Source organism: Zonotrichia leucophrys, chromosome 23 (assembly GCF_028769735.1).
Source record: "Zonotrichia leucophrys gambelii isolate GWCS_2022_RI chromosome 23, RI_Zleu_2.0, whole genome shotgun sequence".
Classification (NCBI taxonomy): domain Eukaryota; kingdom Metazoa; phylum Chordata; class Aves; order Passeriformes; family Passerellidae; genus Zonotrichia; species Zonotrichia leucophrys.
This window is the reverse complement of record NC_088192.1, coordinates 5305886-5333379: the sequence shown is the minus strand read 5'-3', so window position 1 is coordinate 5333379 and position 27494 is coordinate 5305886. Positions and strand designations below refer to the sequence as shown.

The following is a 27494-nucleotide window of genomic DNA, read 5'->3' as shown; positions in this document are numbered from 1 at the left end:
TGAGGGCACCCCTGAGTCTCCTTTTCTATGATGATTCTGTGGTTCTATGACCTCCACAGCCCAACCACCCCCATGCTCTGGGTGCAAGCTCAGTTTCACCAAAATCCCATCTCCCCCTTGGTCACTCTCCCATGTTCCCCAGCTTCTTTGGGGGCACCATTCTCCCTCTCAGCCAGACACACAAGCACTGACAGCAGCAGCAGCCCCACCTTGTAATATTTAAAACAATTTTATTCATGAAAATATGCTGTACAATGCACTATACACAGTTCTTTACATTGCCACATACACAAACTCTAATAGCACAACCAAGAAAGTTACCATTGCCTACAATAAATGTGTGTGAGAGATGAGACCCTCCCCCCCAGTCTGTACAGTTATAAATACGAGGGAAACGGACCCAAAACCGCCAGGGGAAGCAAACTGGGGGGTCCTGGGTGTCCCCCCACACTGGCTGCAGGCAGGGCAGGGTGGGAGCAGGGAGGGAGATCCTGGTCCCAGAGGGGAATGGTAGATGGAGAGGATGGAGATCAGTGAGGTGGGATGTGGGGTAGCTGATTGCAGAGAGGGAACTCAGAGTGTCAGGCAGTGACACAAAGCCCTGGAGGGTGTCCCCTTCCCCACAGTGACAGTCACGGGGGGGCACAGCCATGCCAGCCACCCTCAGCACCCCCAAGCCATCACCACCACCCACCTGCACACCACAGCTGACATGCCCTGGTGCTTTGTGGCAGGGCCAGCAGTGCCACCCAGCCCTGCAGCCCCCCCGGGGGTGCCCATAGCCGCCCTGGGGGTGCCCATAGCCGCCCTGCCGCCCCTCGCCCCGCAGGGCACTGAACACACGACTGACTGACTGACGTTACCAACACGACTGCACCGCACACACGACAACCCCACGGTCACGAACCACGACACAGCTTGGCCAGGGGCCGTGCCCACGCAGCGGGGCAGGGGCACGGGGCGGCACGGCGGGCACGGGGACAGCTCCCTCCAGTGCTGGGGACAGGGGACACCTCCCTCCTGTGCTGGGGACAAGGGGATGCTGTATTGCACTAAGGGGACACTTCCCTCCTGCTGCTGGAGACACTTCCCTCGTCCTTCTGGGGACACAGGGACACTTCCCTCCTGTGCTGGGACACCTCCCTTCTCTTTTGGGTACAAAGGGACACCTCCCTCCTGTGTTGGGGACAAGGAGACACTCCCCTCCTGCTTCTGGGGACAAGGGGACACCTCCCTCCTATGCTGGGAACACCTCCCTCCTGCTGCTGGGGACACAGGGACAATTCTCTCCTGCAGTTTGGGGACAAAGGGACACTTCCCTCCAGTGCTGGGGACATAGGGACACTTCCCTCTTGTGCTGGGGACAAGGGGATGTCGTATTGCCCTAAGGGGACACCTCCCTCCAGTGCTGGGGACAATTCCCTCCTGCTGCTGGGGCTCCCCCGTCACACTGATGGCCAGCCAGTGTCTGTGACACTGGAGGGGACTCAGGGACCCCAGCATGGGAGAATCCCATCTCCAAATGCCCCACTGCTGCCCGGCATGCTGGTGTGCTGCTGGATCTGTGCCTGGAGGGCAGATGCCTGGAAGAACCAGGAACCCTTCCCTTTCTCCCTTTCCTGGAGGTCAGACACCTGGAGAACCCAGGACTCCATCCCTGTCTCCCGTTCCTGGGGTGCAGATGCCTGGAGAACCCAGGACTCCATCCCTGTCTCCCTTTCCTGGAGGTGAGATGCCTGAAAGAGCCAGGACCCTTCCCTTTCTCCCTTTCCTGGGGTGCAGAGGCCCCAGTTTGCTCCTGCCTCTGGGTCCCTCACACCACGTGCTGAACTGGGGGTTCAGGGGTTAAAGAGCCATTTGCAATCAGTTTCCAAGGATTTGAAAGATGCCTGAAAGGAGAGGTGGTGTTTATAAAAGGAATGCGGTAATGATCCTGACCAAATAATCCTTTTTTAAAAAAGCATTCAAGAAAGATTATATATAATAGAATATATTAAATTCTGTACATGATCAAATAATGTAAACATAATTAATTAACTTGTAAGGATGTCTTTAGAGACCGTGCCTGCCGTGTGCCCTGGGTGAAGGTGGCAGTGGCACACGGGGCTCCTCTGTCACAGCCTTGTGGGTCAGGAGAGGAGCAGGAGGTGCCACCAATGGGTCCCCTGCCCTGACACTGTCCCTGAGGCTGGCTGAGACCCAGCTCTGGGGCAGGAAGAGCTGGGCTGGGGAAATGTGCTGGTTCTGTGCTCTGACCCCGCTGCAAACTCAGGGCTGGGGTCACAGAGAGCCTGTGGTGCCCAGGAGCAGAATGGCTGAGCAGAGACCCCACAGGACACAGCAGCAGCTCCCAGCCCCTCCATCCTCTCCAGACCAGGTGCTCACCAGCCTGACCCCCTCCCAACCCTGCTGCTCCTGGCAGCTCTGTGGAATGGCTGGGGCATCCCTGGCCCTCTCCTGCCCCACAGAGTGGGGTCAGTTTGGGGTCCTGACGCACAGCAGGACCACCTGTGAATCGTGGTCCTCACCCCCATGGAGCCCCAGCCCCTGGCAGGTGGGCGCACCCCTCTTGCTGACAGCTCCTGGCACCCCAGGGGTGGGCAGTGAGACACTGGGACAGCCATGGTGGCACTGACCCCCCAGGAGCCCCTGTGGCACCTCCCTGAGCAATGTGGGTCACTCCAGCTTGGAGCAGGATGGACTCCACACTGCATCCAGAGGCCTGGGCCACCACATCTGTCCCTTCTCACACACACAGCCCCTCCTGGAGGATGGCCCACAGACCCCAACTTTCACCCCAACATCCATAACCCCCATGATGAGCCATGTGATGGGACACAGCCACCAGCCAAGCCAAGAAGAGCCATCTTGTGGGACACATGTGATGGGACACATCACCCATGGCCTCTCTCCTCTCCCTAAGCTCGACCTTCTCTTCCTTCCAATGCAAAAACTCAATGGCAAAAGAGTGCATGAAATCAAATAAATACTTCCCCCTCCCCTCCCCTGCGAGCTGCCCCTGAGCCTCCAACCCAGGGGTCCCTCAGTGCCAGCCCAGGGGTCCCTCAGTGCCAGCAGGACCCCCCTGGACTGTGCCCAGCCTGCTCTGGGCAGGGGCTGCAGCTCCCCCTGCCTCCCCAAGGGCTGCCAGGTGCTGCTCCAGAGCTGCTGGCTGCACACCATCACCACCCCCTGCTCACTGCTCAGTCAGGAACCCTGCCTGGAGCCACCAGGACACCCAGCAGAGCTGGCCTGGGACTGTGGGCTCAGAAGAGCTCCCATCTCCACCAGGACTGAGGGGCCACAAGCCCCTCCTTGCCCTGGGGCAGGGTCCCCACTCCTGACACTTCTGCCCAGAGGACTCATTTCCCAAGGTGGCTCAGAGAAGAGCTCTTTCCCAGGGGTCCCACAGCACCAGCCATCACCACTCTGTCCCCCAGCCCAACTGGCACCATGGGGCACTGGGACTGTCTGGAAAGGCTTTCCCTTCCTGCTACTCCCTGGATCTGCCTGGCTCCAGCTGCCTCTCCCACCCACCTGCCCTGTGTCCTCCAGAGGATGCTGGCAGGACCTGGAACACCTGGGGCTGGGCGTCCTCCCCCATCTCAACATTTCACCCTCCGGTTTGTGTTTCGTGTTCGACCTTAAGCTCAGACCGATGGCTCTCGCCTATCTTAACAAACAAAGGCAGAAGAGAAAGGAAAAAAAAACAGTGAGTTTCAATGTTCCCCTGGTGTCTTCCCGGTGGCGAGCCCGAGCAGGGGCAGGGTCACCCGGGCACCCAGCTCTGGTTCGTGGGCTGTGGGCCCCCGGGCAGTGCGGGCACGTTGAGCCCGTTCTGCGGCGGGAGCGCCGAGTCGAAGTTGAAATCCATCTCATCGCTGTCCATAAAGTCATTGAGGATGATGGACTCCACGTCGCACTCCAGGCTCCCGTTGAACATGTCCAGGTCCAGGTCTGCTGGGAACCTGTCCTGGCCCAACACGGGGGGGTGGACGGCCCCCGGGTAGGGGCCCTGCAGCGAATCCAGCAGGCTCATGTGTGCCCCTTGGCTATTGGCGTAGGGATGCAGGTGCCCGTGGTGGTGCGGCACGGCCGTCATGCTGCACGACTCACTGGGCAGGCTCATAAGGCTGACAGGATTGGCTAAGGCACTGGTGCTGACCGCAGGGTGGTGGCCGGCTGGTGACGGGTGGTACAGGGCGTTGCTCTTCATCAGAGAGCCCGGGTGGGGCGGGTAGGAGGACAGGGCCTGCTCCCCAGCCCCGCACAGCAGCGGGTTGTGTCTGTGGCCACGGGCCGGCACCATGGGGCTGGCCTGCGGCAGCGGGGGCAGCTCCCCCGGGACCATGCTCTCCTTGTGCGCGTAGGAGATGGAGGAGAGCAGGTCCTGCAGCGAGGCGTTCCTGTAGGAGCTGGCGGGCGAGAAGGTGGCCTGCTTGTTCTCCTGGATGGTCTGCATGGGCAGGCGCCGCATGAGGCCCATGGCCGGCTGGCTGTAGATGGTCCCGCAGTAGGTGTTGGAGGCGGCCCCCATGCTGGAGCACTTGGAGTTGAAGGTGAAGCTGGAGCTCCTCTGCCGCAGGGCGGCCGGGGGGAGCTGCTGCGAGGGGCTCATGCTGTAGCCATCCTGCAGGTCCTCCAGCATGCTCTCCCCCAGGCTCTCGTTCAGGCTGATGGTGCCGGTCAGGTCGGTCAGCCGGGGCAGCTCCACGGAGCAGCGGGCGCTCAGAGAAGGAGACATGGTGCTGGAAGGGCTGGGGTACATCAGCGGCGACGAGGGCGTGCCATCGTCCTCCTCCAGCTCGTCCGGCTCGTGGTTGGCCATGATGGGCGAGAGGCGCCCGCTCAGCGTGCTGGCCGTGGAGCTGGCCCGCGTCCTGAAGTCCGCCCAGGCGTCGTACTCGTCGCTGGCGTGGGACGCGGGGCTCTCCGACCACTTGGGCTGCTGGGAGGACGGGCTGTCCTCGCCGCGCTCCTGCGTCACCTGCAGCTGCTTCTTCTTGCTGGCCTTGCCCTTGATGCGCAGGAACTTGCTGTTGTTGTCCATGGACACGGCGCGCCGCCGCGGCGTCTTGCCCGTCTTGCCGCCCTCGGGGTTCAGCATCCACCAGGAGCTCTTGCCCGTGCCCTCGTTCTGCACGCGGATGAAGCGCGTGTGCAGGGACAGGTTGTGCCGGATGGAGTTCTGCAAAGGGGACAGCAAGGACAGGGGCAGGGTCAGCAGCAGGGAGGGCATCCCCGAAGGAAAGGGACACCCACGGGGCACTGTGGGACACCGTGGGACACTTGGGGTCCATCCCTCAGAGCTGAGGGTTTGGGGCTGGGAGAGCTCGGCTGGCAGGTCCCTCCCACATCCCACGGGTCACAGCCCCTTTGCTGGAGTCCCAGCTCTGTCTGTGGCACAGTTCCTGCCACAGCAGGTCCCAGGACCCATCTGGGCTCCTTCCCCCAGAGCTGAGGGTTGGGGGCTGGGAGAGCTCAGCTAGTGGGTCCCTCCCACATCCCACAGGTCACAGCCCCTTGCTGCACCTCCCAGCTCTGTCTGTGGCACAATTCCTGCCATAGCAGGTCCCAGGGACCCACAGCAGTCAGGGGAGCACCCATGGGACCTTCCTTCCCTGGCAGGAGGCAGCAGAGGGACAGGGTGAAGAGGCAACAATGCAGTGATGGGGTCAGGACCACGCACAGGCCCAGGGCTTCTCTGCCCATCCCTCCCAGCCCAAGGCCACCATGTAGCCAGCACATCCCACAGGATACTCCCAGCACAGCCAGCACCTCTGTGGAGATCCCAGCCCACTCCCCACCAGCCCCACAGACAGAGGGGATCCTTTTGGAGGAGACACCAAGCCCCTTCCCCTGCCTGGCATCACTCCTGATGTGCCCCCCTCCACCCTCAGCACCAACACCTGCCCTGTGCAGGGCACAGCAGCACCACCACAGCCCTAAACAACCTGTTGGCACCGTGTGAGACCTTGTCCTGTCAGGCCAGCAGGGCAAGGGGGACGATTTCTCCCCTCGGCTCTTGTGAGACCCCATCTGCAGAGCTGCCTCCAGCCCTGTGATACCCAGCACAGCAGGGACATGGAGCTGTTAAAGCTGCTCCAGAGGAGCCCATGGAGCCGCTGAAGGGCTGGAGCTCCTCTGGAGCCAGGCTGGGAGAGCTGGGGGTGCTGCCCTGGAGAGGAGAAGGCTCCAGGGACAGCTCAGAGCCCTTGCAGGGCCTGAAGGGGCTCCAGGAGAGCTGCAGAGGGACTGGGGACAAGGATGGAGGGACAGGAGCCAGGGAATGGCTGCCAGTGCCAGAGGGCAGGGCTGGATGGGATCTTGGCAATTGGGAATTGTTCCCTGGCAGGGTGGGCAGGGGCTGGGCTGGAATTGCCAGAGCAGCTGTGGCTGCCCCTGGAGCCCTGGCAGTGCCCAAGGCCAGGCTGGGCATTGGGGCTGGCAGCACCTGGCACAGTGGCAGGTGTCCCTGGGCTGCAATCAGCTGCCATTGAAGATCCCTTCCCACCCAAACCACTCTGGCATTCACATTCCTCAATCAAGGATGGAAACCAGCACCAAAACCCATTGCAGCAAATGGAGAAAGGAAAGGAAAGGAAAGAATGATTTCCTGGCTGGTTGCAGGTGCCCCCAGTGCCATTTGCCACAGGGGGTTTGTAGCCTGGCAAGGGCTGGTTAGAGAGGTTTGGGCTGTGCCAGGGTGCCCAGAGCAGCTGTGGCTGCCCTGGAGCCCTGGCAGTGCCCAAGGCCAGGCTGGAGCACCTGGCACAGTGGGAGGTGTCGCTGCCCATGGATGGGATGGGATGGGATGGGATGGGATGGGATGGGCTTTGACGTTCCTCCCAACTCAAACCACCCTGGGATTCTCTGACACCTGCCTCTCCCTGCTGACATCAATGGATGCCACCCCAGCTCCCTGTGCCTCAGTTTCCCCAGAGGACAAAGGCAAGATGCAGAACCCAGGGAAGAATCTGCAGGACAGAGACCCTTCCCCAGCTCTGCCCAAAGGCTCAGGGCTGGCCAGGGGCTGCTGGAGGCTCCTCCCCAGCCCTTTCCCAGCTGCAGGAGGGACACAAGGACGAGGAGGAGGAGGAGGAGGAGGAGGAGGAAGAGGGGAGAAAGTTTGGTGCTGCTGTGGTGTACAGTGGAATACTAATGAAGAGGCAAGTGAGCTCCAGCCTCATCTATCATATTATGTAATGGCTTACTTCTCTGCACTTCATTTATTTGGAGATTGCTCCCAGGCTGGCTCCTCGCCAGCAGCCACCAAATCCAAGTCTACAGAAATCAATCTCGCACTGACTGATTAAGCCGTGTTTAGAACTAATTGCTCCTTCGTGTGTGGGGAGAATAAATTACGGGCTTTAATTTCACATCTTTAAAATGCAACTGCAGGTATGGGCCAGCCATTAACCCCTTCCTGCACGGCTGGGGAGGGCACCCAGGGGGTGGTTGGGACACAGCTGCCCAATCAATGCTCGCCACCTTCAAGCAGAGCAAGTCAAGCCCTGGCAGGGAGAGTGCCCCTGACCCTTCCAGCATCTCTCCTTAATGCACAGGATGATCCAAGCTCCCATCCAGGACCCAGCCACCGTTCCTGGCAGGGAAAATCCCCCTGACCCCTCCAGCAGCTCTCCTTAATGCACAGGATGATCCAAGCTCCCATCCCATCCAGGACCAAACTCCCATCCAGTCCATCATTGGACAGGATGATCCAAACTCCCATCCAGGGCCCAGGCACCATCCAAGCAGCAGGGACAGAAGCACAGCAGTGGTTGTCACTGCCTGGCAGGGCCAGGCCACCATCCAGCTCAGCCCCATGGTGCTGCCCTGCACCCACAGACCGTGGGGAGCTGGGGATGCCAAACTGGGCTGGCAGGAATGATGCCCAGTCCCTTCTGGGCCCTGCCACAGCCATGATCCCTCCCTGGCAGCACTGCCAGCCTGCCCAGGACAGCAGGCAGGAGATGCAGCAGCAGGGCTGAAGCTGCCATGCAGAGCACAGGGACAGGGGATGGGCTCTGGGCATGTCACAGCTGCACGGGAGTGACATTCAGCATCCTCCCAGTGCAGAGGGAGCACAGGGCACCCCGCACCCCCGAGGCAGGGCATAGGGCTGGCAGGGTCAGGCTGCCCGAGGCAGAGGAGATGAGGAGAGGCTGCTGCTTCTCCCGCAGCTGAGCTTCATTAGGAGCCAGAAGCCAGCAGCAATTAAGTGCAAGGTGCAGCACACCCGGCTCTCTCCTCATTAGCACCCCGACACGCTCGGCTGCCCGCGGCTCGGGGCGCACGGAGCGGGGCTGGGCTGGGCAGGAGCTGATTAACAGCAGGACCTGCCTCACCCTCGGGCACCCAGCGTCCCCCTGACACACAGGGGACAGAGCTGCCTTGGCACGGGGTGCCCTGGGGTCAGGAGGGAATGGTGCCAGCCCCAGAGCACCCACGGCGCCTTTGGCACCACTCCCTGTCCTGCATCGCTTCTTGCAGCACCACTGCAGGGCTGGCTGTGCTCTGTGCCCACTGTGCCCCCATCCCCTCTGTCCCCGTGTCACCCCTGCCTGTCCGATGGCTCAGCCCCTCACTGCTAACCCAGCCCCACAGCCCCCGGTGCTCAAACCCCAAACAGCACTGGGCAAGGGCATCAGTCTGGGCTCAGAGCTAGAGGTGACACTCAGCCCCTGACAGGGGTGACACCCAGCCCGTACTGGGGGTGACACCCAGCCCATGTCGGGGGTGATACACAGCCCATGCTGGGGGTGACACGCAGACCGTGCCAGAGTGACACACAGCCCATGTCGGGGGTGACACAAAGCCCGTGCTGGAGGTGACACCCAGTTGCTGACAGGGGTGACACCCAGCCCATGCAAGGGGTGACGCCCAGCCTGTGACAGGAGTGACACACAACCTATACTGGGGGTGACACACAGCCTGTACTAGGGGTGACAGCCAGCCTATGACAGGGGTGACACACAGCCTGTGACAGGGGTGACAGCCAGCCTGTGCCAGGATGACACCCAGCCGGTGGTAGAGGTGACACCCGCACCGCGGACCCCCGCCCGGCCCCGCAGCTCAGCCGAGGGCACCGGGATGCTCTGCGGAGCACAAGGGCGGGCTGGAGGTGGCCCCGGGACTGCAGGTGCGCCGGACCCCCTGCCCAGCCTGGCTGGCACCAGGGCAGGACGCGGCTGAGCCCGTGCCAGCCCGTGCCAGCTGCCGGAGGCTCTGCCAGGCTGGAAGACCCCGGTGCCAGGGCGGTGCCCGTCTGCGGGGTCGGAGGGGGGGCTGCGGGCACCCACAGAGCCCCTCACCCCCCCTGGAGCCCTCCTCCGGCGAGCCTCATTGTCAGGGGAGCCGGCAGTGTGAAATCGGTCTGATTAGCAATTAGTGCCATTGTAACGGGATTAGCCGGACCCATTGTGAGGGAGAGTGCCTCGACTGTCAATGGGCAGCTGGCAGAGACGGTGAGGATGACAACGGTGCTGCGGGGGAGCCTCATCCCCCGAGGCCGGACCCCGAAACGAGCATCGAGCCCCGAGATGAACCCCGGGCCCTGAAACGAGCATCGACCCCCGAGACCAACCTCAGACCCCGAAATGAGCATCGAGCCCCGAGATGAACCTCGGACCCCAAAATGAGCATCGAGCTGTGAGATGAACCCCGGGTCCTGAAATGAGCATCGACCCTCGAGATGAACTCCAGGCCCCAAAATGAGCATTGACCCCCAAAACCAACCTCAGACCCCGAAATGAGCATCGAGCCCTGAGATGAACCCCTGGCCCCAAAATGAGCATTGACCCTCAAGATGAACCTCGGACCCCAAAATGAGCCACCCACATGGGTACCAAGCCCAGGACAGGCACTGCCCATGCCTACCCCAGCCTTGGGGTGCCCACGAGTGTTGGGGTGCAGGGAGTGGGGCTGAGTCCCCCCCACGTGCCCCGAGGACAGCAGGGTGAGGGGAAAGGAGTGCAAGAACAGGAGCAGGCCCTGGGCAGAGAGGGGAGAGCAAACCAGGCACTCTGGGGCCCTCCCCATGCCTGGCACATCCCTGCACCCTGTGCTGTGCCCACCGAGCTGCCACCCCTCCCCTATGCCCAGCACCACGTGTTTTCCACGCAAAACCCAACCCCAGCTGCTCCCCACACCTTCTCTCAGAGGTCTGTCTGTCTGTCTAGGCTGCTGGGCCACCCAGCCAAGCAGCCCGTTGGTTGTTACCTGGTGTGGGCTCAGCACTGATGGCAGGAAGAAGCAGGGACAGGGACAACGGGTAGGGACAGGGACAAGCAAAGGGACAGGGACAAGGACACAGGGACAGGGACAAGGAAAGGGACAGGGGCAGAGACAGGGATGGGGTCAGGGACAGAGAAAGAGGCAGGGGTAGGGACAGTGATAGGGACAGGGGGACAGGGAAACGGGGACAGGGAGAGGGATAGGGACAGGGTGACAGGGACAAGGACAAGGAAAGGGACAGGGACACAGATGGGGACAGGGCAGAGAGGGAGACAGGGACAGGGACAGGAGAAAGGACAGGGGCAGGGAGAGGCAGGAGAAGGGGGAAGCAGGGCAGGGGGAATCAGGGAGAGACAGAGGGAGCAGGGGCAGGGACAAGGACAGGAACAGGGCTGGGGGAGGCAGGAGAAGGGGGAATCAGGGGGAAGCAGGGCAGGGGGAGCAGCCGCCCCCCGGCGCGGGGTCTGGCCGGCGGCGGCGCGTTCGGGTCAGCGCTCGGGCTGAGCAGAGCGGGGCTGACGCGCCGCTAATTGAAGCAAATGCCCATTAGAGCTGCGAGGGGCAGGTGGCTGACACGCGAGGAGCCCGGGGGGCACGGCCCGAGCATCCCCGCCTCCCCCCGGCGCCGCCGGCAGCTCATTAGGGAGCGCTAATCACCCCCGGGGTGTGCGCTCAGCCCGGGACAGCTGGGCACGGCTGCTGCAGCCTGAACCCTCCTGAACAACCCCGGACCCGGTGTGTGCCATCCATGAACACCCCCGGCCCTTGTGTGTGCCGTCCCTGAACCCTCCCTGAACAACCTCGGACCCTGTGTGTGCCACCCCACAACACCCCCCCGACCCTGTGTGTGCTACCCCTGAACAACCCCAAGCCCTGTGTACCACCCCTGAACACCCCTGGGCCCTCTGTGTGCCACCCCCGACCCCTCTGTGTGCTACCCCTGTGCCACTCCCAACCCGTGTGTGCCACCCCTTGCCAGCCCCCGGCCCCTGTGTGTGCCACCCTCTGCCATTCCTGTGCCAGCCCTTTGTGCGCCACCCCTGAACACCCCCAGCCCCGCTGTGTGCCACCCCCGACCCCTTTGTGTGCCACACCTGAACCCCCTGTGTGCCACCTCTGTGCCACCCCTGTGGCACCCTATGTGTGCCACCCCTGAACACCCCTCTGTGTGCCACCTCTGTGCCACCCCTGAACACCCCCTAGCCCCTGTGTGCCACCCCCGTGCCACCTGCGTGCCACCCCTGAACACCCCTGTGTGTGCCATGGATGGATGGATGGATGGATGGATACAGCATCAGGACTGGTACTGAGTGATTTCAGTGCTGGGGAACACCTGCCTGGTCAATCCAGCTACCACACCCTGCACAAACACCCCCTCCTTGCCCTGGGCTTCTCCTGATGGGGCCAGAGCAGCCCCAAAGCCACCCTGAGTGACACCTTCTGCAGCCACAGCTGTTCCCAGGCTGGGTCAGGACAGGAGGGGCCACCAGAGCTGCTCCAGCACAGCTGGCACAGGTCCCATCACCCCACAGTGCCCCCAATCCCTGTCCTGCCCCACACCCCGAGGTCTGTGCTGCCCACCCTCACAGGGCTGACCTGAGGGGCATCAGAGGAGCCTGGGGGTGATGATGATGATGAGGAAGGCAGTGATCCCTGTGCAGCCTGTGTGCAGAACCACAGCCCTGCCAATCCCCAGCACCCCCTGATGCCCCACAGGCTCCCCAGAGGGCTCATTAGACCAGGGCAGGGCTGAGATAACAAGCAGGCACAGGATCCCCTCTGGGGCAGGGCTGGGAGCTGGGGATCCCCCTATGGGACTGGGGGATGTTTGGGGAGCTGGGGATCCCCCTATGGGACTGGGGGATGTTTGGGGAGCTGGGGACTCCCCTATGGGATTGGGGATGTTTGGGGAGAGCCCAGCCTTCCCCCAGTTCCTGCAGGAGCCCCACAGAGCTGTGGGCACACAGCTGCAGCTGCCCTGGCACCAAGTACCTGCCAGGGGCACAGCCCCACAGTGCTGGACCCTGCCTGGCTGTGGGGTCACTGCAGGTGCCACTGCAGGGCTGGCAGGGCACAGCCAGTGTTGGGGAAGGTGAAACAGGAGAGCCTTATAAATATGATTGCCTGGCAAAAGATTTTGACAATATGGAAACTCTAAGCGAGATTGAAATGAAAGCAAGCTTTGAGATCCCTCAGTTACTGAACAACTGGAAAACAATGGCATGGCCAGCTGAAGGTGATCCCCTTTGGATCAAACAATCCCCTCTGCTTGCAGACAGGCCCAAGGCTCAGAGCAGACCCTGCCAGCTTGGCAGAAGGGCCCAAAGAGGAGTTTTTAGGGTTTAAAATGTAACCCAGTGTGGGAATGTAATGATTCTTATAGGCTGTATGGAAATGCTGTAGGATTTGTATCTTGGACTGGTTAGTGAGAATGAGAATATTCAACACAGAAGATTTATGGTATTGTAAGGGGAACTTTGCTCTCTTAAGTCTTAGCTCTTACCTCTTGTCTCTTAGCTCTTACCTTTTACTCTTTTACTCCTTTTACTCTCTCCCCCTCTCTTCTCTGGGCCTGCTCTGAGCTGTGGCTGGCAGCTCCCAGCAGGGCCCTGCACCCAGGCCCTTTGCAATAACCCACAAGTTCCCAGCCCTGGCTGCAGAGATCTCTGCTCTCTGTCCATCCCCACCATCCTACCCCCATCAATCCTACAGCCAGGACCCCTGCCCACCTCCATCCCAGAGGGCAGGGCCTGGGGCCAGCAGAGCTGCTCTGTGTGTGCTGCCCACCCCAGCTCTGTGCCCCTGGCATCATCCCCCTCCTTTGGGGACAAACCCACCCTGAGCACTCCCTGCCCACCCAGACCCCCCTGCAGCAGCTCAGACCCTTGGGGGACCCCCTGTTACCCCGTAATGCTCTAACGACACCCCAGAGCTGCCCACCAAAACAGCTGCAGTAAATCACCCCGTGCTGCTGCGCCGTTTTTGCATGGAATTACAGGATTTTCTCCCCTGGGTTCAATTTCCGCCACACCAAGTTCTCACCGCAGCCAGATCATTAAAGCAGCAGCGCTCCCTTCTCCTCGGGCACCGCTTGATGTCCCCGCTGGGACAGCGGTGTCCCAGTGCCCCCAGGCACTCGTGGCTGTGCTCAGAGAGCCCGGAGGGCTCCCAGCCCGAGGCCAGGCACATCAAACCCTGCTGGGAGCCCGGGGACACCCGGCAGGGATGCAGGAGGTGCCCCAGCAGGATGCTGAGCCCTGGGGCCGCTCCCTGGAGGAAAACCACCCACTCCTCCTCCTCCTCCTGAGGGAGGAAGGGGGGAGCAGCACCTCGTGAGCCACAGCGATGCTCAGACACCCATGGGAGGGTGTGGTGCCGTGAAACATCGCCTCTGGGTCACCTGGAGGGACACAGCCACCCTCGTGTCACCGTCCTGCCCGGCTCACTGAACACTGCAGCCCCCTGAGCTGGGCAGCAGCCAGAGCACCAGAGCCGGGGAGGGGACTCCAGCCCCTCCTCATCCTCATCTCCATCCTCATCCTCATCCCCATCCCCATCCCTATCCTCAATACTCATCCTCAGCCTCATCCTTACCCTCATCCTGCCCTGTCTGTACCAAGAGGACTGGCCTGATTTCCAGCCTGGAGCTGCCTCCAAGCTGGGTTGGTCCCAGTGAGCCAGGGAGGGATGGGCAAGGAGACAGCACCGGGGCACATGTGTCCCCCGTGTCCCCCCGTGTCCACCCCGTCCCCCCGTGTTCCCTCCATGTCCCCCCATGTCCCCCCATGTACCTCCATGTCCTCCCGTGTTCCCCGTGTCCCCCATGTTCTCCCTATGTTCCTCCTCTGTTCTCCCATGTTCCCCACCTATTCCCCAATATCCTCTCCATGTCCCCTCCATGTCCCCCGTGTATCCCCATGTTCTTCCCTTGTCCACATATTGTTCCTGTGTCCCCTCTGCATCTCCCTGTGTCCCCCCTTGTTGTCCCCATGTTCCCTCCCTGTTCCCCCTGCTCTCCCTGTGTTCCCCCCATATTCCCCCATATCCCCTCCTGTCCCTCCATGTCCTCCCCATGTCCTCCTGTATCCCGCCATGTTCCCATGTCCCTCCATGTCCCCCCATGTTCCCTGTGTTCCCACCATGTTCCCCACCTACTCCCTCATATCCCCCCCATGTCCCACCATGTCCCTCTGTGTCCCTTCATGTTTCTCCTGTGTGCCCCCATATTCTTCTCCTGTTCCTCCATTGTCCCCCTGTGTCCCCCCATGTCCCCCCTTGTTGTCCCCATGTTCCCCCCATATACCCCATGTCCCCCCTGTGTTCCCCCTGTGTTCCCTACCTATTCCCCCATATCCCCCCATGTTCTCCCATATCCCTCCCGTGTTCCCCCACATCCCCCAATGTCCCCCTGTGCTCCCTCCTGTTCTCCTCATGTTCCCCCCATCCCCACCTGTCCCCCGTGTCCCCCCCGTGTTCCCCATCTATTCTCCCATATCCCCTCCATGTCCCCATGTCCCCCTGTGTCCCCTCGTGCTCCCCCTATGTGCCTCCATGTTCTTCCCCTGTTCTCCCCATTGTTCCCCTTGTATCTCCCCATGTCCCCTTGTCCCCCCATGTGCCCCCTGTGTTCCTCCCTGTTCCCCATATTCCCCCCATATCCCTCCCATGTCCCCCCATGTCCCCCCTGTTCTCTCCATATCCCCCCTGTGCTCCCCACCTATTCCCCCATATCCCCCCCATGTTCTCCCATATCTCCCTGTCTCCCCATGTCCCCTCGTGTTCCTCCATGTTCCCCCCATGTTCCCCACACTCTACTCTTGGGGTTCCCTTCCTGCCCCACATCCTCAGTCAGCCCTGCAGAGCAGCCCCCCAGGGGTGACCCCGAGTCCCTCTGAGTTGTGCCCTGCATGGGAAGGAGCTTTTTCCTTCTCAAATACAGTCAGACAATCCCAAACTGCTTTGGAATGGACCTTAAATCCCATCCCATCCCACCCCTGCCATGGCAGGGACACCTCCCACTGTCCCAGGCCTCTCCCAGCCTGGCCTTGGGCACTGCCAGGGATGCAGGGGCGGCCACAGCTGCTCTGCCAGTGTCTCATCATCCACCCAGGGAGGAATTTCCCCCTGCAAGAGATTTCACCCCACCAGCAGCAAGCACAGATGGCAAAGGCTTGGGAGAACTCAGGGCTCTCATCCCTGAGGAGTGGCCAGGACAGCAGGGACATCCCCACCACCAACTGCCCTTGGCTGGGAGATCCTTCGTGGAACAGTTTTATTAAAAATATAAAAAAAAATTAAAATCCCAGCTGCTCAAGCAAACAAATGTTTGTACAGTTTGCAGGTTCCAGGCCCAGAGGGTGGAGCAGGGCAGGGTTCAGTGAAGCCTCTAAGGGAGAAAATCCTCACCACAGGGACTTGCTGTGCAGAAACGTGGCAGAAGCACTATTGAAAAAACATCTCTGAAAATAAGGAGCAATTTCCAGCCAGTGGTGGGGCTGAGTCCATCTAACTGAGCCCATGGCACCCTGGCAGGCTCTGGGCTGTCCCTGCTGTCCCCAGGCAGCCCTCGAGGCACAGCCCCCCATGCCAGCACACACTGAAACCCTCCAGAATCCTCCAAACCATCCCTGGCACACTGAAACCCTCCAAAATCCTCCAAACCATCCCTGGCAGTGCCCAAGGCCAGCTTGGACAGGGCTGGGAGCACCTGGCACAATGGGAGATGTCCCTGCCATGGCAAGGGTGGCACTGGGTGGCCTTTGAGGTCCCTTCAAAGCCAAACCACGATTCTGTGAACACCCCACACAACCCTGAGGGTCTCCCCAAGGGGGAGGCTCTTCGGGGGTCACAGCTGGGGGGGCTCCTGTGTAGGGTCCAGGGGGTGAAGGGGATGGGGAGCCCATCCCTGCTGTGCCCTGGGGTGGCAGCCACAGCCTGGGGGGTTCTCAGCCCCTGTTGGGTGCTGGGCAGGAGCCAAAGGCAAAGGTGTGGGAGAAGACAGGTAAAAACCATCCAGGGGGCTGAAAGAACAGCCCCCAGCCTGGGTGGGTCACAGCCCTGCCAGGATGTCCCCAGCATGCCAAGGGGTGTCACACACTGCTCCAGTCACATCCCCATGGCACAATGGGCACCATCCTGCACAGGGCACTTACAGTCACAGCCTCCCTTGTGTCCCCCATCCCCAGACCCTCATGTCCCCTGCCACCCCTGCTGGCCCAGCTGTCCCTTTTTTCCATTCCTCTGCACCTGGCAATGACAGCCCAGGTGGGTCCCACAGCCTGTGCTCACTCCCAGCACAGCCAGCCAGGAGGAGAGGAAGGCAGGAGGAGGAGGATGAGGATGATGAGGGAAGCCTTCCCCCACGCTCAGCAGCTGCCCAAGGGTGGGCTCAAAGCCCCCCTATGCCCCAGAGGGACAAAGTCCTCCCACACACCTCAATGCCACCCAGGCACTGCCAGCATCCAGCAGCCTCCGGGCACCCACCGGGCACAGCTCTGCCCAGCACTGCTGGGGCTGAGCCTTGGTGTCACCTCAGGGGTCTCTGGTGTCACCCCACAGAGCCCTGATATCACCAACAAACTCATTTGTGCTCGTGGGCACAGCCTCACTGATGGATGGAAAAAGGGCACAGGGTGGGAAAAGGGCACAGCCTCACTGATGGATGGGAAAAGGGCACAACTCCACTGATGGGGGTGAGAAAAGCGCACAAGGTGGGAAAGCGCACAGGGTGAGAAAAGGGCACAGCCCCTCTGATGGAGGGAAAATGGCACAGGGTGAGAACAGGGCACAGCCCCACTGATGGACGAGAAAAAGGGGATTTTTAGGACAACCCTCTACCCCAGGGGCTCGGCAGGATGGGGTGTCTGGATCCCCTGGGTACTGCTCCCAAGGAATCCTGTGCATGAGAGGGGCTGGCTGCCAGCAGGGCTCCCCAAAACCACCTGCAGCATTTCCCAGCCCAGCCCACGGGGCACAGCAGAGGATGCAGGGGAAGCGCTGGCCAGCGGCGCTGCAGGCTCGGGTTTCACCCAAACACATTCCCCGGGCAGGGCTGAGCACACGGGAATGTCCTGGCTCTGCAGCCACGGCTGGAGACAGCATTGGAACAGGCTCCAGCCTGCCCTGCCCGGGGTCTGAACCCTGATGTTGCAGGGTTTAGGGGAGTCTGGGGTCCCCAGGATGTGTACAGGGAGTGGGGGTGGAGGGGAGATGGGGGGGTAGGAGTGTGGGGATGGACAGAGAGCAGAGATCTCTGCAGCCAGGGCTGGGAACTTGTGGTTTATTGCAAAGGGCCTGGGTGCAGGGCCCTGCTGGGAGCTACCAGCCACAGCTCAGAGCAGGGCCCAAAGAGACCCCAAAAAACTGGGAAGTTCCCCTTACAATACCATAAATCTTCTTCTGTGCTGAATATTCTCATTCTCACTAACCAACCTAGTACAAGATACAAATCCTACAGCATTTCCATACAGCCTAGAAGAATCATTACATTACCATACTGTGTTACATTTTAAACCCTAAAAACTCCTCTTTGGGCCCCTTCTGCCAAGCTGGCAGGGTCTGCTCTGAGCCTTGGGCCTGTCTGCAAGCAGAGGGGATTGTTTGATCCAAAGGGGATCACCTTCAGCTGGCCATGCCATTGTTTTCCAGTTGTTCAGTAACTGAGGGATCTCAAAGCTTGCTTTCATTTCAATCTCACTTATAGTTTCCATATTGTCAAAATTTTTTGCCAGGCAATCATATTTATGAGGCTTTCCTGCTTCACCTTCCCCAACACGGAGGCGTGCCACATGGGGTGGGACAGGGCACAGCTGCTCTCAGGGTGTGGGGAGCTGCCCTGGGCTGGCATGGACTCATGGCATGAGGGCATCATCAGCTCCAGCCTATCCTGGGGTGCTTTACCCACCTCCCCAGTGCCCTCCTGCCCAAACCAGTTACCCCAGGGTGACCAGCAGAGTCCCAGCTGCCCTGGAGCCCTGCCAGCATCCCTTGGTGCTGTTCCCTTGGGAACACCGAGTGCCCACAAGCCCAGGCACGGTGCCCAGCCCTGTGTGCAGGCACAGGGTGCCCAAGCTTTGCTTTTCCTCCATCCCTGAGCTGCCCAGGGCTCCCCACACTGAGCAGACCCGTGAGGCACCTGCAGGGAGCAGAATGGGGGCTGAGCTCTGTCACAGGCAGGGCTCATCCCATCCTCTAGGACGATGTTCCCATTTAAACTGGGGGATTGAGGCACCAATTTCAGGGCAGCAGCTGGAGGGAGACCTTGTGTTTAATGTTTTAATTCGAGTTTATTTATTTATATATCTCTCTCCTCCCCTCTCTCATTTCATTCCATTATTTCATTTATTAAACTGCCATGGTTTTTTTACCTGCTCACAGCTCTGTTCCCATCCTACCACAGTGGGGCATTGGTACCCAATATTTAAATTGGGGGATTGAGGCACCAATTTCAGGGCAGCAACTGGAGGGAGACCTTGTGTTTAACGTTTTAATTTGAGTTTATTTATTTACCTTTCTCTCCCCTCCTCTCTCATTTCATTACATTATTTCGTTTATTAAACTGGTTTTATCTCAACCATGGTTTTTTTACCTGCTCACAGCTCTCTCCCCATCCTACCAGGGTGGAGTATTGGTACCCAATATTTAAACTGGGGGATTGAGGCACCAATCTCAAGGCAGCAGCTGGAGGGAGACCTTGTGTTTAATGTTTTAATTCGAATTTATTTATTTCTCTCTCTCTCTTATTTCATTCCATTATTTCATTTATTGAACTGTTCTGATCTTAGCCATGTTTTTTTGCCTGCTCACAGCTCTCTCCCCATCCTACCAGGGTGGGGCATTTTGTGCCACAGGGGTTAAGCCATGACAAATGGGGACACACCACCAGGCTGGTGCCTCATCCTTCCATGCCTGCTCTGGGACTTGCCAGCTGTGCCCAGCAGCCCAGGCCAGCCCAGCAGGGCTGTGTGAGAGGCTGGGCACGGCAGAGGCAGCTGGGGACCCCCCGTACCTGCCTGAGGAGCTCCCGGTGCTGGGTTACCCGGGAAACAGCAGCGATGACATCGCAGGGGAGGCAGGGAAGGGAAACTCTGCCCGAGGTGTGCGGGATGGCAGCGCCGCCGTTGCCAGGGAAACTGCAGAGACATCCTGCAGGTGAGGGGGTGCTGGGCTGGGGGCTGGCACTGCAGCCCAGGGGGGCTGGTGCCCTGTGCCACACGCCCTGGGGGCACTGAGAGGGGATCTGCCACTGCCAGCCCCCTGGGGATACGACAAGAAGGGGACATTGTCCTTGGGGACATTGCCCTTGGGGACAGTGCCACCCCACCTGGGTTGGCTCTGCCATTGCCAGTCCTCCGGGGCACTGGTGAGGGGTCAAGGAGGGGACATTCCCCTTGGGGACAGTGCCACCCCACCTGGGTTGCCCTGAGGTTGGCTCTGCCATTGTCAGCCCCTTGGGGATACAACAAGGAAGGGATATTTCCCTTGGGGGCATTGCCCTTGAGGACATTGCCACCCCACCTGGGTTGCCCTGCGGTTGGCTCTCCCATTGCCAGCTCTGCCTGGGGAAACGACAAGGAGGGGACATTTCCCTTGGGGACATTCCTCTGAGGCTGGCTCTGCCATTGCCAGCCCCCCGGGGCACTGGTGAGGTGACAAAGAGGGGACATTCCCCTTGGGGACATTCCTCTTGGGGACAGTGTCACCCCACCTGAGCTTTCCTGAGGTTGGTTCTGCCATTGCGAGCCCCTTGGGGATACGACAAGGAGGGGACATTCCCCTTGAGGAGATTCCTCTTGGGGACATTGCCACCCCACCTAGGCTGCCCTGAGGTTGGCTCTGCCATTGCCAGCCCCCTGGGGATATGACAAGGAGGGGACATTGCCAGGAGGGGACATTGCCCTTGGGGACAGTGCCACCCCACCTGGCCTGCCCTGAGGTTGATCTCCCATTGCCAGCCCCCTGGGACACTGGTGAGGGGACAAGGAGGGGACATCCCCCATGGGGACATTCCTCTTGGGGACAGTGCCACCCCACCTAGGCTGCTCTGGCTCTCCCATTGCCATCTCCCTGGAGCACTGGTGAAGTGACAAGGGGACATTCTCCTTGAGACATTCCCCTGAAGTTGGCCCTCCCATTGCCAGCCCCCTGGGGCAAGGACAAGGGGGGGACATTCCCCTTGGGGGACAGTGCCAGCCCACCTGGGCTATCCTGAGATTGGCTCTCCCATTGCCATCCCTCTGTGGCACTGGTGAGGTGACAAGGAGGGGACATTCTCCTTGAGACATTCCCCTGAAGTTGGCCCTCCCATTGCCAGCCCCCTGGGGCAATGACAAGGAGGGGACATTCCCCTTGGGGACAGTGCCACCCAGCATGGGCTGCAGCAGCAGGGACACAGAAGCCACCATGCCCCAGCTCTGGGCACTCCCTCCCTGCCCTCCACTCCTGGCATCCCAACAAACACACCCAGCACACATCCCCTGCTCCCAGCCCGAGGCCACACACATCAAACCCTGCCCAGGGACCCCGGGGACACCCAGCAGGGATGCAGGAGGTGCCCCAAGCAGGAGCTGCAGCTCCTCCCTGCAGCCCAGGGGCTGGCAGCGAGCCCACAGCACAGAGGGGGAGCTCTGCATCCCTGTGGCACCTCCAGCTTCATCCCAAACTCTGCTTTTCCCTCCCAGGGATTTCTGCATCCTCCTGCCACCTCCAGCTCCATCACAGCCTCTGCATCCCCTGTGCCACCTTCAGCTCCATCCCAAACTCTGCTTTTCCCTCTCAGGGATTTCTGTACCCCTGTGCCACCTCCAGCTCCATCACAGCCTCTGCTTTTCCCTCCCAGGTATTTCTGCACCCCTGTGCCACCTCCAGCTCCATCACAGCCTCTCCTGCTCCCTCCCAGGGCTGGAAGCACCAGGGATGCCTCGAGATTTTTCCCAGCATCCCAAACTCTGCCCCCAGGGACGCTCCATCCCCCGGGCAGGGTGTCCCCATGCTCTGAGGCTGTTTGATCACACGGGGTGGCAGGAAAGCCACAGGCACAGCCACTGGCAGAATCCAGGGATGCTCCCCATGAGCAGGCAGAGGGATGAGGGAATTCTGGCACAAACCAGCACCAGGGGCAACAAGGAGCCAATGGGGCAATTCTGGTGCAGGATCTGCCCCCCAAGCTCGGCTCTGGGAAGGGCTCAGCCAGCACAGACAGCCCGAGGACGAGGAAGAGAGGAGGAGGAGGAGGGGAAGCAGGCAGCCACCCTGGGGAGGCAGCGGGATCCCCGTAGGCTGCTGCAAAGCAACAGGAACACAACAACCCCTCCTGCCTGCCCCGGGGGAGTCTGCCACCCGAGGCGGAGCAGTTTGATCTGTAATGGCAAAAATTGCATCAGCCAGAGCTGCCGAGGCAGAGGCAGCCGGTGCTGCCCGAGGGAGGATCGGGATCCACCCCACACTGCCACAGCCCCTCCTGCAGCCAGGAGGAGCAGGAGATGCTCTGGGCCAGCCCTGCAGCACCCTCAGGACTGGTTTTTGTTGCTGATGGGTCCCTCTGGAGCAAGAGCTGTCCCCTACAAACTGGCAGGGGGCTGTGGGATCAGCCCCAGGAGCTTCCCCGATCTCTGGGTTTGTGTGGCAGTCAGAGAAATCAGACACTGGAAATAAAACCACCAAAAAAAGGTGTCTGGGTGGGAGGGTGTCACAAAATGCCCAAAAACGGGCAGAAGGAGCCAGTGCTCAGAGCAACCAGCACAAAGCAACTCTAGAGTGCAGTGACAGCACCCTGAACCTGGAGCAGGGGCTTGAACCCATCCCCAGCCCCCTGGGTGTGGATTTTGGGGTGTTCCTGGGAGGTGGGGTGCAGCAGAGCTGGGGTGGATGCCAGGGTGAGAAGGCACAAGGAGGAGGTGCGGAAGGAAGGGGAGGTCACAGCTCGCTGCAGGAAAGCAGCTCCTTATGGCTCTTCTTCCCTCTGGAATCCCAACCTGAGGGGTCTGAGCACCCGGGGGCACAGCTCAGCATGCCCAGGCTGTGTGTGCCAGGCTGGGTACAACATCCTGCCTGTGGTGCCAGTCTGGGTACAATGCCCTGCCTATGGTGCCAGGCTGGGTACAATGCCTGTGGTGCCAGTCTAGGTACAACACAACACCCTGCCTGTGGTGCCAGGCTGGGTACAACCCCCTGCCTGTGGTGCCAGGCTGGGTACAACCCCCTGCCTGTGGTGCCAGGCTGGGTACAACACCCTGCCTGTGATGGCAGTCTGGGTACAACACCCTGTCTGTGGTGCCAGTCTGGGTACAATGCCCTGTCTATGGTGCCAGTCTGGGTACAACACAACACCGTGCCTGTGGTGCCAGTCTGGGTACAATGCCCTGCCTGTGGTGCCAGTCTGGGTACAGCACCCTGCCTCTGTGGTGCCAGGCTGGGTACAACACCCTGCCTGTGGTGCCAGTCTGGGTACAATGCCCTGCCTGTGGTGCCAGTCTGGGTACAGCACCCTGCCTCTGTGGTGCCAGTCTGGGTACAACACCCTGCCTGTGGTGCCAGTCTGGGTACAACACCCTGCCTGTGGTGCCAGTCTGGGTACAACACCCTGCCTGTGGTGCCAGTCTGGGTACAACGCCCTGCCTGTGGTGCCAGTCTAAGGGTTAGAAGAGACCTTAAAGCTCATCCAGTGCCACCCTTGGCATGGCAGGGACACCTTCCCCTGTGCCAGGTGTTCCCAGCCCTGTCCAGCCTGGCCTTGGGCACTGCCAGGGCTCCAGGGGCAGCCGCAGCTGCTCTGGGCACCCTGTGCCAGGGCCTGCCCACCCTCACAGGGCGGAATTCCTTCCCAATATCCCATCCATCCCTGCCCTCTGGCAGTTTAGTGGGAAATTCCCATCTTCCAGTGGGAAAATGGGGATTTTCCTGCCTGAGGGTCTCCCGGCAGAGCAGGGGGTGACAGCACACTCCATCCCGGTGTCCTGGGGCCCTGGCAGCCCCTCAGAGGCCGCCCCTGCCCGCAGGGCCCCCGGCGGCCGGGCCCGGCTCCGTGACACGGAGCTGTAATTGAATTAGCCTGAATTAGCCGCTGCTGCCCGGGCAGCGCCGCCTGCAAACCATCCTCGAATTCCTGGGCACGGCGCCCGCTCCCCGCTGCATCCCCGCCCCGCGGCCGCTCCAGCGCCGGGCCCGGGCCGGCCGGGACACAGTGCTGGTACCGGGATCGGTACCGCGGGACCCAGAGCCCGCAGGGACACAGTGCCGGTACCGGCTCGGTACCGCGGGACCCGGAGCCGGCAGGGACACAGTGCCGGTACCGGGCTCGGTACCGCGGTACCCAGAGCTGGCAGGGTCTGAGTGCCGGTACCGGGCTCAGTACCGTGGTGCTCTGAGAGCCGGCACCGGGATCGGTACCGTGGTACCCAGAGCTGCCAGGGTCCCAGAGACGGTACCGGGCTCGGTACCACAGTACCCAGAACCGGCAGGGTCCAAGTGCGGTACCGAGTGCCCAGAGCCCGCAGGGTCCGAGTGTACTGGGTTCGGTACCGGGCTCGGTACCGCAGTACTCAGAGCCGGCAGGCTCCCATGCTGGTACCGGGCTCGGTACCACGGCACCCCGAGCTCGCAGAGTCCCAGTGCTGGTACCGGCCTCGGTGTCCAGAGCCAGCAGGGTCCGAGTGTAGCAGGTTCGGTACCGGGCTCGGTCCCGCGGTGCCCGGAGCTGGCAGGGTCCCAGGTTCGGTACCGGCCTCGGTCCCGCAGTACCCACAGCTGGCAGGATCCCAGGTTCGGTACCGGCCTCGGTCCCGCGGTACCGCCGGGCCGGGCAGCGCTGCCGGAGCCCCCGCGCTGTCCCGGGGTCAGCCCGAGCCAGCCGTGCCCGCGCCAGCTTCCTGAGCTACAGAATGTCCCGAGCGCGGCGGCCGCGGCCAGGGACACGATGTGCTGCTGCTCCCCGCTCCAGGGCTGTTTTTCCTGGCCGGGCTCCTGCTCCGCTGGCGGCCGGGCTCTGTCACTCAATGCAGCTTTTGTTCGCTCCCCGCTCGCCTCCCTTCACACCTCCAGCCCAGCCCTGCAGCCTCCCGGAGCCCTCTGCACCCGCCGTGACCGTCCCCAGCCCCGGCTGTCCCCGTCCCCAGCCCTGACCGTCCCCAGCCCCGGCTGTCCCCAGCCCTGACCGTCCCCTGGCCTCTCCTGCCTCAATGGGATTTTCCCCTCCCCATGAGCCCGGTCATGGATGCTGGCAGCGCCCCCCGAACCCCTCCTGAGCACAGATCCCAGTGCCAACCCAAGGAGGGAGGAGGTCACAGTCCCTTTCATCATGCCCACATTGTCACTGCTCCCCCCTCCTGCCCCCAGAGTGACCCTGTTCCCCTCATGCTGCCCCCATAGTCTCCCCCTCACCCTGCCCACATTGTCACTGTCCCCCCATGCTGCCCCCAGCCTCATCCTGCTCATCCATAACTCACCCAGGGGTGTTATGGGGGTGCAGGTGGTGTCCCCCCCTCCCCAGTGCCAGTCCCATCACTGCTGCTGCCCTGCCAGGGCCTGCAGGGTGACACAGGCACAGGTGACACCCATCCATCCACAGTGAGGGTCTGGGGAGGGTGGGAGATGGGGCTGCCCACATGGGAGAGCTGAGCACAACCTGCAACCCTGACACCCACTGGGAAATGGGAATCTCCCACTAAATTGCCAGAGGGCAGGGATGGATGGGATATTGGGAAGAAATCCCTCCCGGTGTGGGTGGGCAGGCCCTGGCACAGGGTGCCCAGAGCAGCAGTGGCTGCCCCTGGATCCCTGGCAGTGCCCAAGGCCAGGCTGGACATTGGGGCTGGGAGCACCACAGACAGGAGAAGGTGTCCCTGCCCATGGCAGGGGGTGGGACAGGATGAGCTTTAAGGTCCCTTCCAACCCAAACCAGTTTGGGATTCTGGGATTTGAGGCCCAGTACAGAAGCTGATTTCACCTTCCCAATTTTAAACACTTCCTATGGTAAAAGCAAAAGAGCCCCTATGATCCCAGACTGCCAGGATCCCATTGAACCCACTGGATTTGCCTCCTGCCTGCCCTTCTCCCTTCTCCTGCTTCCCCTTTAAGCCACTTCACCCCCTGAGTCCCCCAGCCCAGCAGGTCTGGCTGCTGACTGGGATCTGCCCACTGAGCACTGGGGCAGGCAGCCCTGGGGCTGGGACCCCCCAGATCAGCATTTCTGAGGAGACACCAACCATGCAAACCCTGCCCACCACAGCACCACCACCCCCCTGAGCCCTGGCATCCTGGGAATCACCTGGCAATGCTCCCTCCATCCCTGCCCAGAGCCCAGGAACAGCCAAACCTCCTCCATCCCTGAATCCCTGAATCCCCAAATCCCTGAATCACTTCGCTCTCCATGCCCTCATCCCTCTATCCTTCACCCCTGCCCATATCCTGAGAAGAGCCAAACCTCATCCATCCCTCCATCCCTGACTCTCTGAATCCCTGCACTCTTCATGCCCCCATCCCTGCCCACAGCCCAGGAACACCCAAACCTCCTCCATTCTCCATCCCTCTATCCCTGAATCCCTTCACTCTCCAAGCCCCTATCCCTCTATCTCCCATCTCTGCCCACAGCCCAGGAACAGCCAAATCTCCATCCCTTCACTCTCCAAGCCCTCATCCCTCCCCATATCGTGAGAACAACCAAATCTCCTCCATCCCTCCCTCCCTCTATTCCTGAACCCCTGAATCCCTTCACTCTCCAAGCTCCTATGCCCCTATCCCTCTATCCCCCATCCCTCCCCACAGACCAGGAAGAGCCAAACCTCCTCCATCCCTCCATCCTTGAATCCCTGAATCCTTCACTCTCCAAGCTCCCATCCCTCTATCCTCCATCCCTGCCCACATCCTGAAAAACGCCAAACCTCCTCCATCCCTCCATCCCTGAATCCCTTCACTCTCCAAGCCCCCATCCCTCCATCCTCCCCCAGCCCAGGGACACCAACTCCCATCCTCCCCATCCCCAGCCCCCATCCCCTATCCTCCATCCTGCCACAACTAGAATAGCCAACCTCATCCTCCTCCATCCCTTCACTCTCCATGCCCCCATCCCTCCCTATAGCCCAGGAACAGCCAAACCTCCTCCATCCCTCAATCCCTTCAGTCCCCAAGCCCCCATCCCTCTATCCCTCCCCACATCCCGAGAACACCCAAACCCTCTCCCACTCCCTTCACCCCATTAATTAATCCTGCTGGCATCACTCCTGCATCCCCCAACCCCTCTATTTTTGCCCCCCCTCATTTTTAGCGGTTGCTCTCCCCCCTCCAGCGCAGGGGGGTCTCCCCTGCCTCCGTCTGGCAGCCCAGCCCCTGTCGCCACGGGGGCATTAGCACCAGAGCTGCAGGGAGCTCCCCGGGGAGGAGTAAGTGGATCAAAGGGTTTTAGCAGCAGACGGCTCCCAGACAAATCTGGATCGTCTTCAAGGCAGCCACTTGCGGCTACAAATGCACTTTGTGCCTGCGGCTCCCCAGCCAAAAGTTTCACACTGGATTGAGAGCGTTTAACCCCTCGCTGCTCCCCACCCCGGAGCAAATCCAGCCCTGCAGGAAGGGCTGAACTTGTGCAGAGACCCCCGAAAAAATGGGGTGTCCTGAGCCAGGCAGCACAGCCAGCTCAGCCCCCCACCCCTGGCACAGTGACAATGGGGACACTGAGGCACAGGGAGGGGGAGCAGCAGGGCAGGGGTGATGGGGGACCTGCCCTCCATCCCCTGCCTGTGCCACCCCAACCCTGGCAGCAGACTGTGGGTGACAAACCCCCCTCTGTGCCACCCCCAGCACCCCCAAAGCCGTGCTAGGAGGAACTGGGGGCAGGAGACAAACCCCATTCTGTGCCACCCACAAAATCCCAAAACCATACTGGGAGGAACTGGGGGCAGCAGATTGCAGGTGACAAACCCCAATGGCAGGTGCCACCCCAGCCTGTGCCCCCAGCACTGCCAGCACCCCCAAAGCTGTGCTGGGAGGAAATGGGGGCAGCAGCCTGCAGGTGACAAACCCCCCTCTGTCCCCCCAGACTGTGCCCTCACCCACAACACCCCAAAGGCAATACTGGGAGGAGCTGGGGGCAGCAGGGAGGGGAGAGGCTCTGCTAGACTCTGCTGCCATGAATTATTCAGGGCACCAGGAGAATTACTGCAGCCCCTGGTTCACTGTCCCCACACAGGATTTGGGCCATGGGGAGGGCTGGGGACAGGGAGGGGGGTCCCAGGGAGCACTGCTGGCCCTGTTCCCCTAGGCTGTGTCAC

At 61.2% G+C, this 27494-nt stretch overlaps 1 protein-coding gene across 1 annotated transcript in view; it reads right to left on the bottom strand.

Moving 5' to 3' along the window:
• Nucleotides 1-216: 216 nt before the first annotated feature.
• The window catches only part of FOXO6 (forkhead box O6), a 42841-nt gene continuing 15563 nt past the window's right edge, over nt 217-27494 (bottom strand). Inside the window, exon 2 of the mRNA XM_064731489.1 lies at nt 217-5188. Coding sequence (XP_064587559.1) covers nt 3770-5188 — 1419 coding nt within the window. The 3' untranslated portion in view covers nt 217-3769. The remainder of the gene's footprint in view (nt 5189-27494) is intronic.